Source organism: Sminthopsis crassicaudata, chromosome 5, assembly GCF_048593235.1.
Source record: "Sminthopsis crassicaudata isolate SCR6 chromosome 5, ASM4859323v1, whole genome shotgun sequence".
NCBI lineage: Eukaryota > Metazoa > Chordata > Mammalia > Dasyuromorphia > Dasyuridae > Sminthopsis > Sminthopsis crassicaudata.
The window spans coordinates 303,528,048-303,540,449 of NC_133621.1; the positions used below are offsets into that span (position 1 = coordinate 303,528,048).

Genomic DNA, 12,402 nt, shown 5'->3' on the forward strand with positions numbered 1-12,402 from the left:
ACCCTTCATCAAAGAGAAAGAACAAGTAGGTGCAGGGAGGCCGTTCGTCCTGGCTCATGGGCTTTAGAAGCCTCCTCTCTGGCCTTCAGTCTATCAGATACAGGGTTGGTCTAGTTTCCTCCTGCCAGGGCACACAGATCACCCTCCTCAGCACCACACAGCAAAGGCACCCATCCCCCATCCAGGGCTCCAGGGGCCAGTGTGGAGCCCCTCCTGCCTGTGCTAGGGGCTCAGCAAGTGTACCAGAGCTGGAGGGGAATGAACTTTCGCCTCCAGTCTTTGGGGGGAAGAGGACTGGTGTAGAAGGGCCTTACCTCTGACCCTTGCCTCCCATCTCATGCTGCACTTAACTCCAGCCAGATCCCCAACCTCCCTGGGAAGAATAGTGTCTTCCACTCAATGATGGCCGTTCTCGTACTTGGTGATATCCCATCCTACACCATCCAGCGACTCAGAACTCTTGGAAATCCCCATCCAAACTCCATTCCCCGCCTCCACCAAGGGGTGATTCATTCCATCCCCCTCAATCCTCCTACCTCCTGACATCCCAATCCAACCCCTCTTTTAACCAACCACCCCCCAGCCCTCCCGTGGTGCTCTCTGCAATGCCTGTTCCATATACAACAAACTTTCCTTGATCTGAAATCTTCCTCTCTCAGTCCTCCCATCCATGAGTTATTACTGAAACCGGCTTTTCCCTAAGCACAGTCACCCTTTCCAGGACTGGCTGCCCCTTCACACACTCTCTGGCTCACAGGTGAAGGTGGGAGCACCGGGATTCCTCCCGCTCCCCATTGCTTCCCACCTCCATCACTTAGTACCTCACTCCCTTTGGGTTCATGCCGTTCATATTCCCAACAAAATCCTGGCAGATGCTGTTTACAGACCCTCAGGGGTTACTCTTTCTTTCGAGTTCGCTATTTGGCTTGCAAGTTTTCTCTTCTTCCCAGCTCCTGCTCTCGTACTAGGGGTCTTCGTAATACGTATTGACCTTCCTCAGACATCCTAACCTTTCAGTTTCTCATCCTCCTCATTCAGTTCCAACCCTTGATCTCACCCTCACCCACATTGTACCCCCTCTAGGTGCAGAGATTCTGAAATCCTCTAATCTAACCCCATGTTATTGGCCTTTCACCCCTGCCTTCCCTTCCAAATCCCTACTCTTCATCTGGACTGATAGCTACTCCCCTGATACTTCAGTCCTCTCCCAGGCCATCTCCCCGCACTAAGTAACCTGCTTTTTCCCACTTGGAGACCTCAGTGAGCCAGTGCATCTCGACCCTCTCCTCTTCCCCTGAACCCCCAGCTCCCTGGTACCACTATGTGTGCCCAGGGAAGGCTCGGCCTTGTATCGCTCCCACTATCCACTCCTTTGGTCTTACACACGCACTAGGGAACACAGGTGGAGAAAATCATGCAGCCAAAGCTTTCCATCCCTCTGCAGACCTGCCGGCCCCCCCCCCTTCTGCCCTCGCTTCGTACTTCACAGAACAAATGGGTGACGTTGGCTGTGAGCTCCCTATTCTCCCCTTCCTCCTGCTATGGTCTGCTCTGCCACCCCTGCCCGTTTCACTTGAGGGAGTCCTTACCCCTGCTCAGGTGACCGCTCCCACAATCCTCTGGGTCACCTCCACAATTTGGTTTATAATTCTCAGTCTCCTCCTGTATCCTTCCTTATTGCTTGAGGCATTCCCGTGCATCTTCCAATATAAAGATGCCCTTCCCTGGCCCTGTATCCCTGCAGCTAACCCCCAACAGGCCACATACACCAAGCGCTTGTACCTCCTCTCCGCCTCTCCCTTTCTTCCAACTCTGGCCCTTACAACCTTATCATTTCCTTGCATTCCTTCAGCATCTAGTATTCATTCAGTATCATTTCACCCAAACCGCTCTCTCCAAAGTCACCAAGGACCTCTCTCACTCCCCCCAACCTCCCTGCAGGTTGTTATCATTCTCTCCTCCTTGATATTCTCAGTTCTCTAGATATTCCGGACACCCTCTGCCATCCTCACCTGGTCCTCCTCCCAGCTCTCCGACTGCCCCTTCTCTGTCTCCTTTGCCGGATCCTCTTCCGGATCCCATCTTTTTAACTAGCTGTACAGACTGCTACCCTGAGCCACTTCTCTTCTCCCTCCTTCCTTTGGACTTCTCTAGTCAACATGGATTATTGCCCCCCTCTCTGTGCTCTCACGTCCCTGCTTTTCTGATATCTCAAACTGGATGTCCAATAAACACCTTAAGTTCAACATGCCCGAAGCAGAACTTATCCCTTTTCTCTCAGACCTTCCCCCCCTGCTGAGTGCCCCCTCCCTCTTCTGACATTGGGGTAGGAGCCACAAGTGAGTCTGCTCTCCTCCAGTCTCTCCCCACTGCAGGCCCGTCCATCCTCCAGAGCTCAGGGCTGATGGTATGGCTTCCTTTTTGCACTTCAGTGTACTCCTGGGACTTAGGGGTCAACTAGAAAATCTACCTGCCCTGAACATTTAGAGCTAGGGAGAAGGTGGCAGTGGGGGGAACTTATTAAAGAGGTTTATGCTGTAAAATCCTAGGCTGGGAGTCTTGCACGCCCTGCATTGGGATGGAGGCAATGGGAGGACGGGGCCGGAGGCTCCTGCCCACGCTAAATCTTGGTTCTGTCACCCGTGAGGGGGAACCGGAGTGAAGATGAAACAGAGAGGATTTGCTGCTCTCTGCTGGGATGGGGAGGCGACAGGGCAGGGAACTGCAGCCTCTTGGGATACTGGGCTCTCTGAATGAGAGGGTCACCCAAAAAGCTCATCCAATCCAATCCCCTGCCCGGTTTCCTGGCGGCATGACTCATGGGCCATTAAGCAACAAATCCTTTCCTTTCCCCCCAATGTCTCCCTGTTGGTTTTGTCAGGAGCCCCGCTTTCCCTCCAGCTGCGGGAGCTGTGGCAGCAGCAGGTGTGTCCCGTGGGGATGTGGGTCCCAGAGACAAAGAGCCTGCACCGGGAGGCCCTTGGCCGGGACAAAGGCTCCCCCGGCATTCATCTCTGTGACCGACCATGGGATTGAGTGGCCTTGACCTGCCCCCCGAGGTCCCCACGCCATTTAAAAATGTCCTGCAGATAGTGTGGACAATCCGTTGCTTCCTCCCCAGGGCTGAAGCTGGATGGAATTGGGGGGGGGGGAGGTGGCTTGGTTCTAATGGAAGTGGGTCCCAGGGTTCTAGCCTGTGGAGGCTTCCCCGTCTCCTCCTGCCTGTCTAACCCGGCTTTCCCTCTGTCACCAGTTCGAGAGCCTGTGGAACGAGCTGCCCCTCAACAGTGAAGGGAGGCTCAAATACCAGGAGTTCTTAAACAAGTTCAACATGGAGAAAACTCTGAGCCCTCCGGCCTCGGCAGAATCCGTCAAGAGATCTGGAGGCACCACTCCGGAGGCCGAGGCCGCCCTGCAGGGGTCCGCGCCAGCGGCCGGAGGCAGCTCGGCCCCAGGGTCAGCATTGCGCCCCCAGACTGTCCACGACAGTGTAAGCCGCCCAGTGGAGCTGTTCCGTCTCTTGCTTAGGCTTTCCCTGCTGGTGTGGGACCCTTGTCCTCCTTTGGCCTGTCTTGTGGGGACACATAAGGGGGGAGGGGACCTCAGCTGGAGGCAGCAAGGCCTGCCTGACCCAGGGACACTGGGTAACCACTTCAACTCTTCTGGCCTTCGGGTTTCCCTTCCATAAAACACCCTTAATCCCACTGGCATTAAGCACATTCTAGAAATGTGGGATCCGAGGACAGCCCAAAAGTTCCTTATGGGTCATCTGCTCCAAGTCCTCATTTAGGAGGTGGGGAAACTGAGGCACGGGGGGTGTCTCACTTTTGTGAGGTGGGTTGGAGCAGGGCCGTCTGACGGCAGCCACTGGGACCCTCCATCTTTCTTCCCTTCACCACTTACCTCAATGCCTTGAGCCTTGGAGACACTCAGTAAGTGGGGGGTGGGCACAGGGTCATGGATGGACTCATGAGTCAGCAAGACTATGGATCCCGGCATGGCAGATCCCTCAGCCTTTTGCTCCACAGCTTAATCCAGCTGTTGGGGGCTGGGCCCAGGGACCCCCCAAGGGAATCCCTGTCTCCAGCCTCTGCACGTGGCCCACCCACCTAGCTGCCCCCAGACACACCCAGACATTACGATGGTATCTGGAGATGTTTAGCTGTTGGGAAAGTGACTGAATAAATGACAGAGATACCATGTGAGGACCCATTCCTCTAAATGCTGACCTCCTCAGGTGTGTGGCTTCTTGCTGGGAAAACTGTTGTTTTCATGATTTGATTCAATCTACTAAACATTTATTAAGCACCTCCTGCAGCCAGGGAACTTCCTAAGGCTAAAACAGCAGCCTCAGAGACGGTGTGAGAAAGCAGAGGGAGGGGCATCCAGAGGAGCAGAAGAGTTTTGTAGTCGTGGAGGGGAAGGGTCCTGGAGGAGCTAGCATTTTCATTGGAAGGGTGCGAACTCAAGGGGTGACAAGAGCAAGAGTGGGAATGCTGGACGGGGGAACAGCAAAAGCAAAGGCGTGGAGGTGGGAGAGGCACATTATGGAACCCAGCCTGGGTTACTGAGCACAAGGATGTGGGCAGGCTCAGTCGGGACAGCACCAGCTCCTGCCCCTTCTCTGCCCCCAAGAACTGGAAGTCAGGAGTCTTTAGTGAGCGGCTAAGATATGGCCAGCTCTGCGGGAGGTGCCCCAGTCCCTTCCCTTGCTGTATGTGTTACTTGAGCTGTGGACGTGTCTTATGTCTCTCCTAGGCTCCCATTGTCTGGTACAAAGCACAGTGCTCTGCACCCAGCTGGTGCTTATTCCCTGTTTGCTGCCTCAGGAGGCATTGGGGTATGGGGGACAATGCTTGGAGGTTAGGCCACCAGGTTCCAGACCGAGATCCTGGGCCAGGCCATCCCCCTCTCCGAGAGAGCTGCTGATGGGAGCTCCCCCGGGATCTTCCTGTTCTGACATCAGCACATCAGTGTAGCCTGTATAGATCCCAAGCAGCAAAGGCCGGACAGCAGTGCCGAAGCCTCCTGTGTGGCTAGGGGCAGTGACAACCCCTCTCTGGCCACAAGGAGAGCGTCTGCTCCTTCCTCCAGAGGGCAGGCTGGGAGGGGACCGCCCTTGAGACCTCTCCAGCTGTCCAGCTTCCCTGTCTGACCCCTCCTTGTTCCTGCCTCTAGGCTCCAGGGACTTCCAGCTCCACATCTTCCAGGGCCTGGGTTCCCCCCTTGCAGAACCTCGAAGTGATAGAAACAAAGTTGAGAAAGAAGATGCAGGGCTGCTGGAAGGAGATGCTGAAGGAATGCAAGGAGAAGGACGTGGACAAGCAGGGGGAGATCACCGTGGCCGACTTCCAAGGTTCGAGCTCCTTTCCCCACATTGGCCACAGAGCATGAGAGAGCCAGAGCCAGGAGGGATCGCCTGGTCTAGTCTCACATGGCACACAAGGAAACTGAGGCTGGAGAAGCCCTGATAGGGGACCCTGCCTTCAGGGCTAAGGTCTGACTATGGGCCGGTTTCAGGACTGGCATTTCCCCCTTACCAATTATTCTCTTTCTAATCCCATCATTCCCGGAATGTCCCATATCTCTGCTGTGCCATCATCAGACTAAAAAGCTCTGACCTACATCAGCTAGATGGCCAAGTACTGAGGAAATGCTCCAGCTCCACCTACCACATGGATGCCCTTGGGGGTCAGTGTCCTTGCTAGGCTTTTCCCTCTTCCTCCCCTCCCCCCACCAAATCTAAAAAGTTGTATCCATGGAGCTGATCACACCCTATAATGCCATTCTCTCGACTGTCAGGGCTCTGGGAAGGCGGAGCTGGAGAGGGCTTTGGGATCCACACCAGTCCATGAGTCCCCCTGAGCCTTAAGGGCCTATCTGTCCAACGAGTACAAGGATATCTGCCCTTCTTCTATAGCTGTGGGAAGTGCATGTGGAGTAAGGTTGATAGTCTCCTTTGGAGAGAACCAGGCAGGCATGGTACCGCTGACATTCCCTGGCAGTGTGATCTTCTCTTGAGCTTCCTCATCAGCCCAAGATGTTTCCTATTTCAAGGGTCCTTGAGAATGTGGAGAGGGATGTGGAAATGGGGGCCAGGAAATCTGGAAATAGAGGTGAATGGATGAATGGATGGACGGATGGACAGATGGATGGATGCATGGGTGCGTGAATGAAGGGATGAAGGGATAGATGGATGGATGGATGGATAGACAGGCGGATGAATGAATGGGTGGATGGATGGATGGACAGTAGATAGATGTATGTATGGATGGATGGATGAATAGATGGACAGGCAGATGGATGGATGGATGGATGGATGGGTGGATGGATGGAAGAAAGGATGGACAGGTGGATGGATGGATGGGCAGCTGGCTAGATGGATGGGTGGATGGACGGACAGGCAGATGGATGGACGGGTGGATGGTTGGGCCTGTGATTGGATAGATGGATGGATGGACAGGTAGATGGATGGATGGATGGACAGTGGATAGATGTATATATGTATGTATGTATGGATGGATGGATGGATGGATGGATGGATGGACAGACAGGCAAATGGATAGATGGGCAGATGAATGGACAGGTGGATGAATGGATGGGTGGATGGATGGAAGGAAGGATGGCCAGGTGGATGGATGGGCAGCTGGCTAGATGGATGGGTGGATGCATGAATGGATGGATGGACAGACAGGCAGATGTATGGATGGGTGGATGGATGGATAAACAGTAGATAGATGTATATATGTATGTATGGATGAATCATGCAGCAGATGGATGGATGGATGGACACATGACTAGATGGATGGATGGATAGACAGGCAGATGGATGGATGGGCAAATGGATGGATGGGTAGATGGATGGATGAATGAATGGATGGATGAATGGATGGATGGATGGATGGGTGGATGGAGGGATGGACATCATCCCAATCTCCCCTTTTGTGCCTTAGCTCTGGTTGATAAGTACAACCTGGACATCAGCAAGGAGGAGTGCCAGCATCTCATCACAAAATACGACCTGAAGAACAATGGCAAGTTTGCTTACTGTGACTTCTTCCAGAGCTGTGTCCTCCTTCTAAAGCCCAAGGAGACTTCACTGATGCAGAGGATGAAGATCCAGCAGGTCTACATGATGGTAAGTATGTGCCCGTGGCCCACTATGGGCCATACACAGCCCCCTGGGCCAGACTTGGACTCAGACTCCTGCCAATTATGGGATGTCAAACAAATCCCGATCCTCTTCTGATGGCCAGCACTCTCACATGCTGTAGTCTCTGCAAAGGGCTTTAGAGAGATGACATACTGTGGTCCTCATAACAGCACTGGGAGATGGCTGACATTGGACTTCTAGAGAAGTGAGCTGAGGTAGCCCAGGGCTGACTTGCTCGGGGTCATGCAGCCGGTGTCTGAGGCTGGGTTGATGATTGTGGGTCCAGCACACTCACTGCTGTGGACTAGCGCTACGTTCTGGTTCTGCAGGGGGTGTTCTTCTAGAGTCTCTCTTCTGAGATCCCTCCTCGCTGTCATTCCATGTTGTAAGATCCTTCCCTGCTCCGACACATGAATGCCTTCCCTCTGTCCATTAGCTATAGTTTGCTCTGTCTTGTTAGTGTCTGGTGCCCTCCACATAGTAGGTGTTAATAACTGCTTCTGATTGACTGGGTTCCAGTCCTCCCACCTCTGACGGTCCACGTTCCGTGGCCTCTATTGTATTACTATCACCTGAAGGTGACATTTCAAGCAGGTGAATCTTCCTTACCCCCACCTCAGTCCCAGTAGTGAGCATGAAGGGAAGCCTCTGTCTTTGTTCATGAGGGACTGTACTGAGGTAGGGGAAAAAGCCAGCAGAGCCAGAGACGAAGAAATGGAGCTAGCCATGTATTAAGGGGACTTCTACAGAGAATCAGAAGGGAGAAGGGTCACAAAAGGCCACAGAGACATGTGGAACGAGATTCTGAAGAAGCTCCACAAGAGGCAGGGCAAGAGGAAGCTTCCAGGAGAGTTAGAAGCAAGGCATTGGGAGTCCAGATGAGAGAGCAAAAAGGTACGAAGAGATGGTGATAATGACCCTCCCTGAGACCTGGAGAAAAGCCCATCTGGACCGTCAGCTTGGTCCCCAAAGAGGAAGAAGGATTGGAAAGGGAGGAGCAGCAGCCAAGACTGCCTCATGGCTTGTTACTCATACTCCCTTCTGAGGGAAGGGAGGATCCACTGGAGGGGAAACTTGAGTTGTCCTGAGGCAAAGAGCTCCTGATCTGGGCTCCCTGTTGGGCTGAGTCATTCCTATTCTATATCCGATGTCTTGTTAGCTCTAATGCTTGTGTGGGAGCTGATGGCCCTTTTTGGAAAAAAACAACTGACTGCTTGTTCTCAGAACTGGTATTCCCAAAATGCCCCTGGGTGGGGACTTGAATGAAAGACATTCTGTGAGAGGTTCTCCCTTCATCACGCCCCTCCCACCCAGTTACTCATTCATGAGGTATAAAGGGCTAGAGCCTAAATGACCATAGCTTCCAAGCTAATGGATGCTGATGGAGTGGGTTATAACCATAAAGGCCAATAAGATCATGAGCTCTCTTCACTTGCGTCCTTGAGAACCACTGGTTGGCTGTCCCTTATTTGGGGGATTTCCTTGCAATCCCTGTGAGGAAACTCAGCCAGAACCATTCACTATGAGTGAAGGAACTTCCCTAACAGCAAAAGCCATTCCTCAGCAGACTAAGTGCTCAAAGAATATGAACAAGTACGACTCCCAAGTTACAAATGATTGACAAGTATATGAAATAATGTCACAGATTGTCAAGAGAAATAGAAATCAGAACAACCCTGAGGTATCACCTCACTCCAAGATTGGCAAAGATGCCAGGACTTGAGGATGGTCAATGTTGGAAGACTTGTGTGAAGATAGGCCTACTGGTGCATTGTTGGTGGAGCTGCGAATGAACTCTAAATGTGAAAAAAGCAGCCAAGGGTCTATGTCCTGACCTTGAGGGTCTTCAGGGCAAGCAGGTCTGAGCTAGTATCTTTTTGTTTCTCCCTAATTAAGCAGCTGTCCTCCATGTCAGGGCTTCCAGGCAGGGATTTGTGGGGCAAGGCACCAAGCACGGAGAAGTGTGGAGGCTGCTCTTTGGCTGGTTCTGCCCCCGAATGTTGTTACAAGTCTGTGGGTTTCCTTCTGTCTCCCTTAACCAGAAAGGGGCAGGAACTCAGAGTGCTTCTTTTTACGCGGCTCTGCTGAGAATTCAGCCCAAAATCCTCCACTGCTGGAGACCTATGCGGCGTACTTTCAAAAGCTATGATGAATCTGGGACTGGCCTCTTAAGCATAGCTGACTTCCGGAAGGTAAGCAGAGGCCCTGGGGCCTCTGGTCTGGGAGAAGGGGCCAGGAGAGAAGGGGCCGAAGTCAGAGTGGTCCCTTCTCACCCATCTTTGCTGCTACCCTCCATCACAGGGCGGCCCCTCCTCCAGGGCAGATTACAGCTTCCCACCTTTGACACTCCCAGTTCTAAGCCCCCTCCCAGCCCTGTCATTCCCTGTTCTCAGACCCCTTTAATTCTGACATCTCCTGTTTTAAATCCCACCCCCCCCCCAATCCCTATTCTAAGGCCCCTCCCAGTTCTGACCTTCTTTTAGACCTAGGCGGGACATCAGCGATTACCTCAATAATACAGGTATCCTTTTTAAACTGGAGGTTGGAGCTCCTTGCTCTTGTAGAGTCCCAGAGACTCCCTAACAATTGGAACAGACCCTAGAGTGCACCCACCCCACCCCAATCTTTCTAAGAGGATCCTTCTCTCTCAGATCTCTGCTAAGGGTGTCCCACTCTGATAAAACTGCTGTCCATGCTTTGTCAGCCAGTTCCACTGTGGGATATTCCTTTCTTAAACTGAGCTGAAAGCTGCCTCTCACTTCCAGCCTCCCCAGGAGAACAAGCTCAGCCTCCTCCCTGGACCAGCCCCATCTCCTTGCTCCCCCCATCCCCTGGCTCCCCTAATCCCATATCCTCCATTCTCTAGGTTCTGCGGCAATATGGGATCAATCTGTCTGAAGAGGAGTTCTTTCATATTTTGGAATATTACGATAAAACTTTGTCTTCAAAAATATCCTATAATGATTTCTTACGAGCCTTTCTTCAGTAGGTGATGATGGGGGCTCAACTGCAAGTGTCAGCCAGCTCATGAAACGGTGGGCTCTGCCAGAGAATCTATGTGGATGCTAAGAAACTAATAAACTCATGAAAGCTAGCTAGCCTCGTTTCCTTTTCAAGGGCTCGTGGGAAAAGGGCTCCCCTCCTTCTCCTGTGAAAACCCTTCCTCATTCTGTCCCCTCCTTCTCTGTGAAAAAACATTTCTAGTTCTCTCCCCAACATTTAATTGTTTCCATTTGGTCCCTGGATCTCTGACCTCGTCCCATCCCCCCTCTGCCCCAGGACCCATGACTGCCCACCACCTTGTATTTTGTGTGATTTCTAGGATCCCATAGAGAGAGCTGGAGAGAACAACATTTCACAGATGAGAAAACTGAAGCACCAGGAGCCTAGAGCCAAGAGAATCATCATCAGAAGCCACATTTCTATCCCGACCCCAACCACAGCCTCCTGGTAGACATGAACGACTACTAGAGAATTTTCTGATTTTCGCATATGAAATTTTGGCATTGGGGTCAGCTCCCAGTTACAATCCCTTCTTTACAGATGGGCAAACTGAGGTTCATTTTGGAGGAGAGAGAAATGTACCTAAGGCCACACAGTGATAAAGAATGGAGGTAGCAATTGAACCCCTTTCCACAATGCTGGATTTGTAGTCAGGAGCCTTGAGTTCCACTTTGGACTGTGGTCTTGGACAAAATCTCAGTTTCCTCTTCTGTAAGCCGAGAATATTGGTCTTGACAACCTTGACTTCCAGCTTAAAATTTGTGATTCTAAGATCTCTGGCTTCCTAGTCCCTGCTCTGTCCATACCCCTCATCATCTCAAGACTCCACTCTAGACCTCTACCTTCTATTCTTGCCTTCAAAAGGCCCAGAATGAAAACCACCTGATTTGTCAGAGAGCAAATATTGAGCCCTTGGATGTCACAGAAAAAGAAAGCACAAGCACTTTTGGAAAGTTGGTCCCCAGGTTTTAGGAAAAAGAACCTTGTAGGTGAGCAAGAAGTTTGCTTCTGCCTCTCCCCGGAGACTGAGCTAAGCCGACAACATCAAGAACTGGAATCACGATCTTTCCAGCTTCCATCTTCCCTCATCCCTTCGGGTGACTCAGTTGCCAAATCTTGTTTCTACCTCAACATCTCTTGCATTCATTTTTTTCTCTACAATGTAGTCACCACCCTAAGCTAGGACCTCATTGCTTCTTGCCTTGATTATTTTTTTTAAAAGTCCTCCAGACATTTTTTATTATAGCTTTTTATTGACAAAATATATGCATGTGTAAATTTTCAACATTGACCCTTGCAAAAACTTTTGTTTCAACTTCTTCCCTCCTTCCCTCCACCCCCTCCCCTAGATGTCAGGTAGTTCCATACATGTTAAATATATTAAATTATATGTTAAATACAACATATGTATACATATTTATACAGTTGTCTTGATATACAAGAAAAATCGGATTTAGAAAGAAGGTAAAAATAACCTAGGAAGAAAAACAAAAATGCAAGCAAACAACAACAGAAAGAGTGCAAATGCTATGTTGTGGTCCACTCTCATTTCCCAGTGTTCTTTCGCAGCGTGTATCTGGTTCTGTTCATCACTGATAAATTGGACCTTATTTGGTTCATCTCATTTTTTTTTAATTTTTAAAATTAATTTTATAATTATAATTTTTTGGACAGTACATATTCATGGATAATTTTTTTTACAAGATTATCCCTTATACTCACTTCTGTTCTGAATTTTTCCCTCCTTCCCTCCACCCCCTCCCCTAGATGGCAGGCAGTCCCATACATGTTAAATGTGTTATAGTATATCCTAGATACAATATATGTGTGCAGAACCGAATTTCTTGTTGCACAGGAAGAATTGGATTCAGAAGGTAAAAATAACCTGGGAAGAAAGACAAATTTTGGTATGATGTCTCATTGTTATCATTTTCTTGAGTGAAATTATTAATTGTGTCTATGATTTGTTGTTTCACCCAGGAGCGTATATTTAAAACCGTCAGTAAGCATCATATGAAATGGGGATAAACTGAAACCTTTCCCAGTAAGATCAAGAGTGAAACAAGGTTGCCCACTATCACCATTACTATTCACTATTGTATTAGAAATGCTAGCCTCAGCAATAAGAGTGGAGAAAGAGATTAAAGGAATTATAATAGGTAATGAGGAAACCAAACTATCACTCTTTGCAGATGATATGACGGTATACTTAGAGAACCCCAGAGATTCTAATAATAATAATAATA

The 12,402-nt window shown here is 50.4% G+C and overlaps 1 protein-coding gene across 6 annotated transcripts in view; it reads left to right on the plus strand.

Annotated features, from left to right (window-relative positions):
• Window positions 1-12,031, plus strand: part of EFCAB6 (EF-hand calcium binding domain 6) — a 202,197-nt gene extending 190,166 nt beyond the window's left edge. For 4 of the 6 annotated variants that reach the window (XM_074271902.1, XM_074271905.1, XM_074271901.1 and 1 more), the window contains 5 exons: window positions 3,254-3,490; window positions 5,179-5,356; window positions 6,954-7,138; window positions 9,196-9,345; window positions 10,476-12,030. In XM_074271902.1, the coding sequence (XP_074128003.1) occupies window positions 3,254-3,490; window positions 5,179-5,356; window positions 6,954-7,138; window positions 9,196-9,345; window positions 10,476-10,607 (882 nt within the window). In that variant the 3' untranslated portion in view covers window positions 10,608-12,030. Of the gene's footprint in view, window positions 1-3,253; window positions 3,491-5,178; window positions 5,357-6,953; window positions 7,139-9,195; window positions 9,346-10,019; window positions 10,248-10,475 lie in introns of those variants that run through there. The other 2 variants (XM_074271903.1, XM_074271907.1) reach the window with 2 other exon arrangements.
• The last annotated feature ends 371 nt before the right edge of the window (window positions 12,032-12,402 follow it).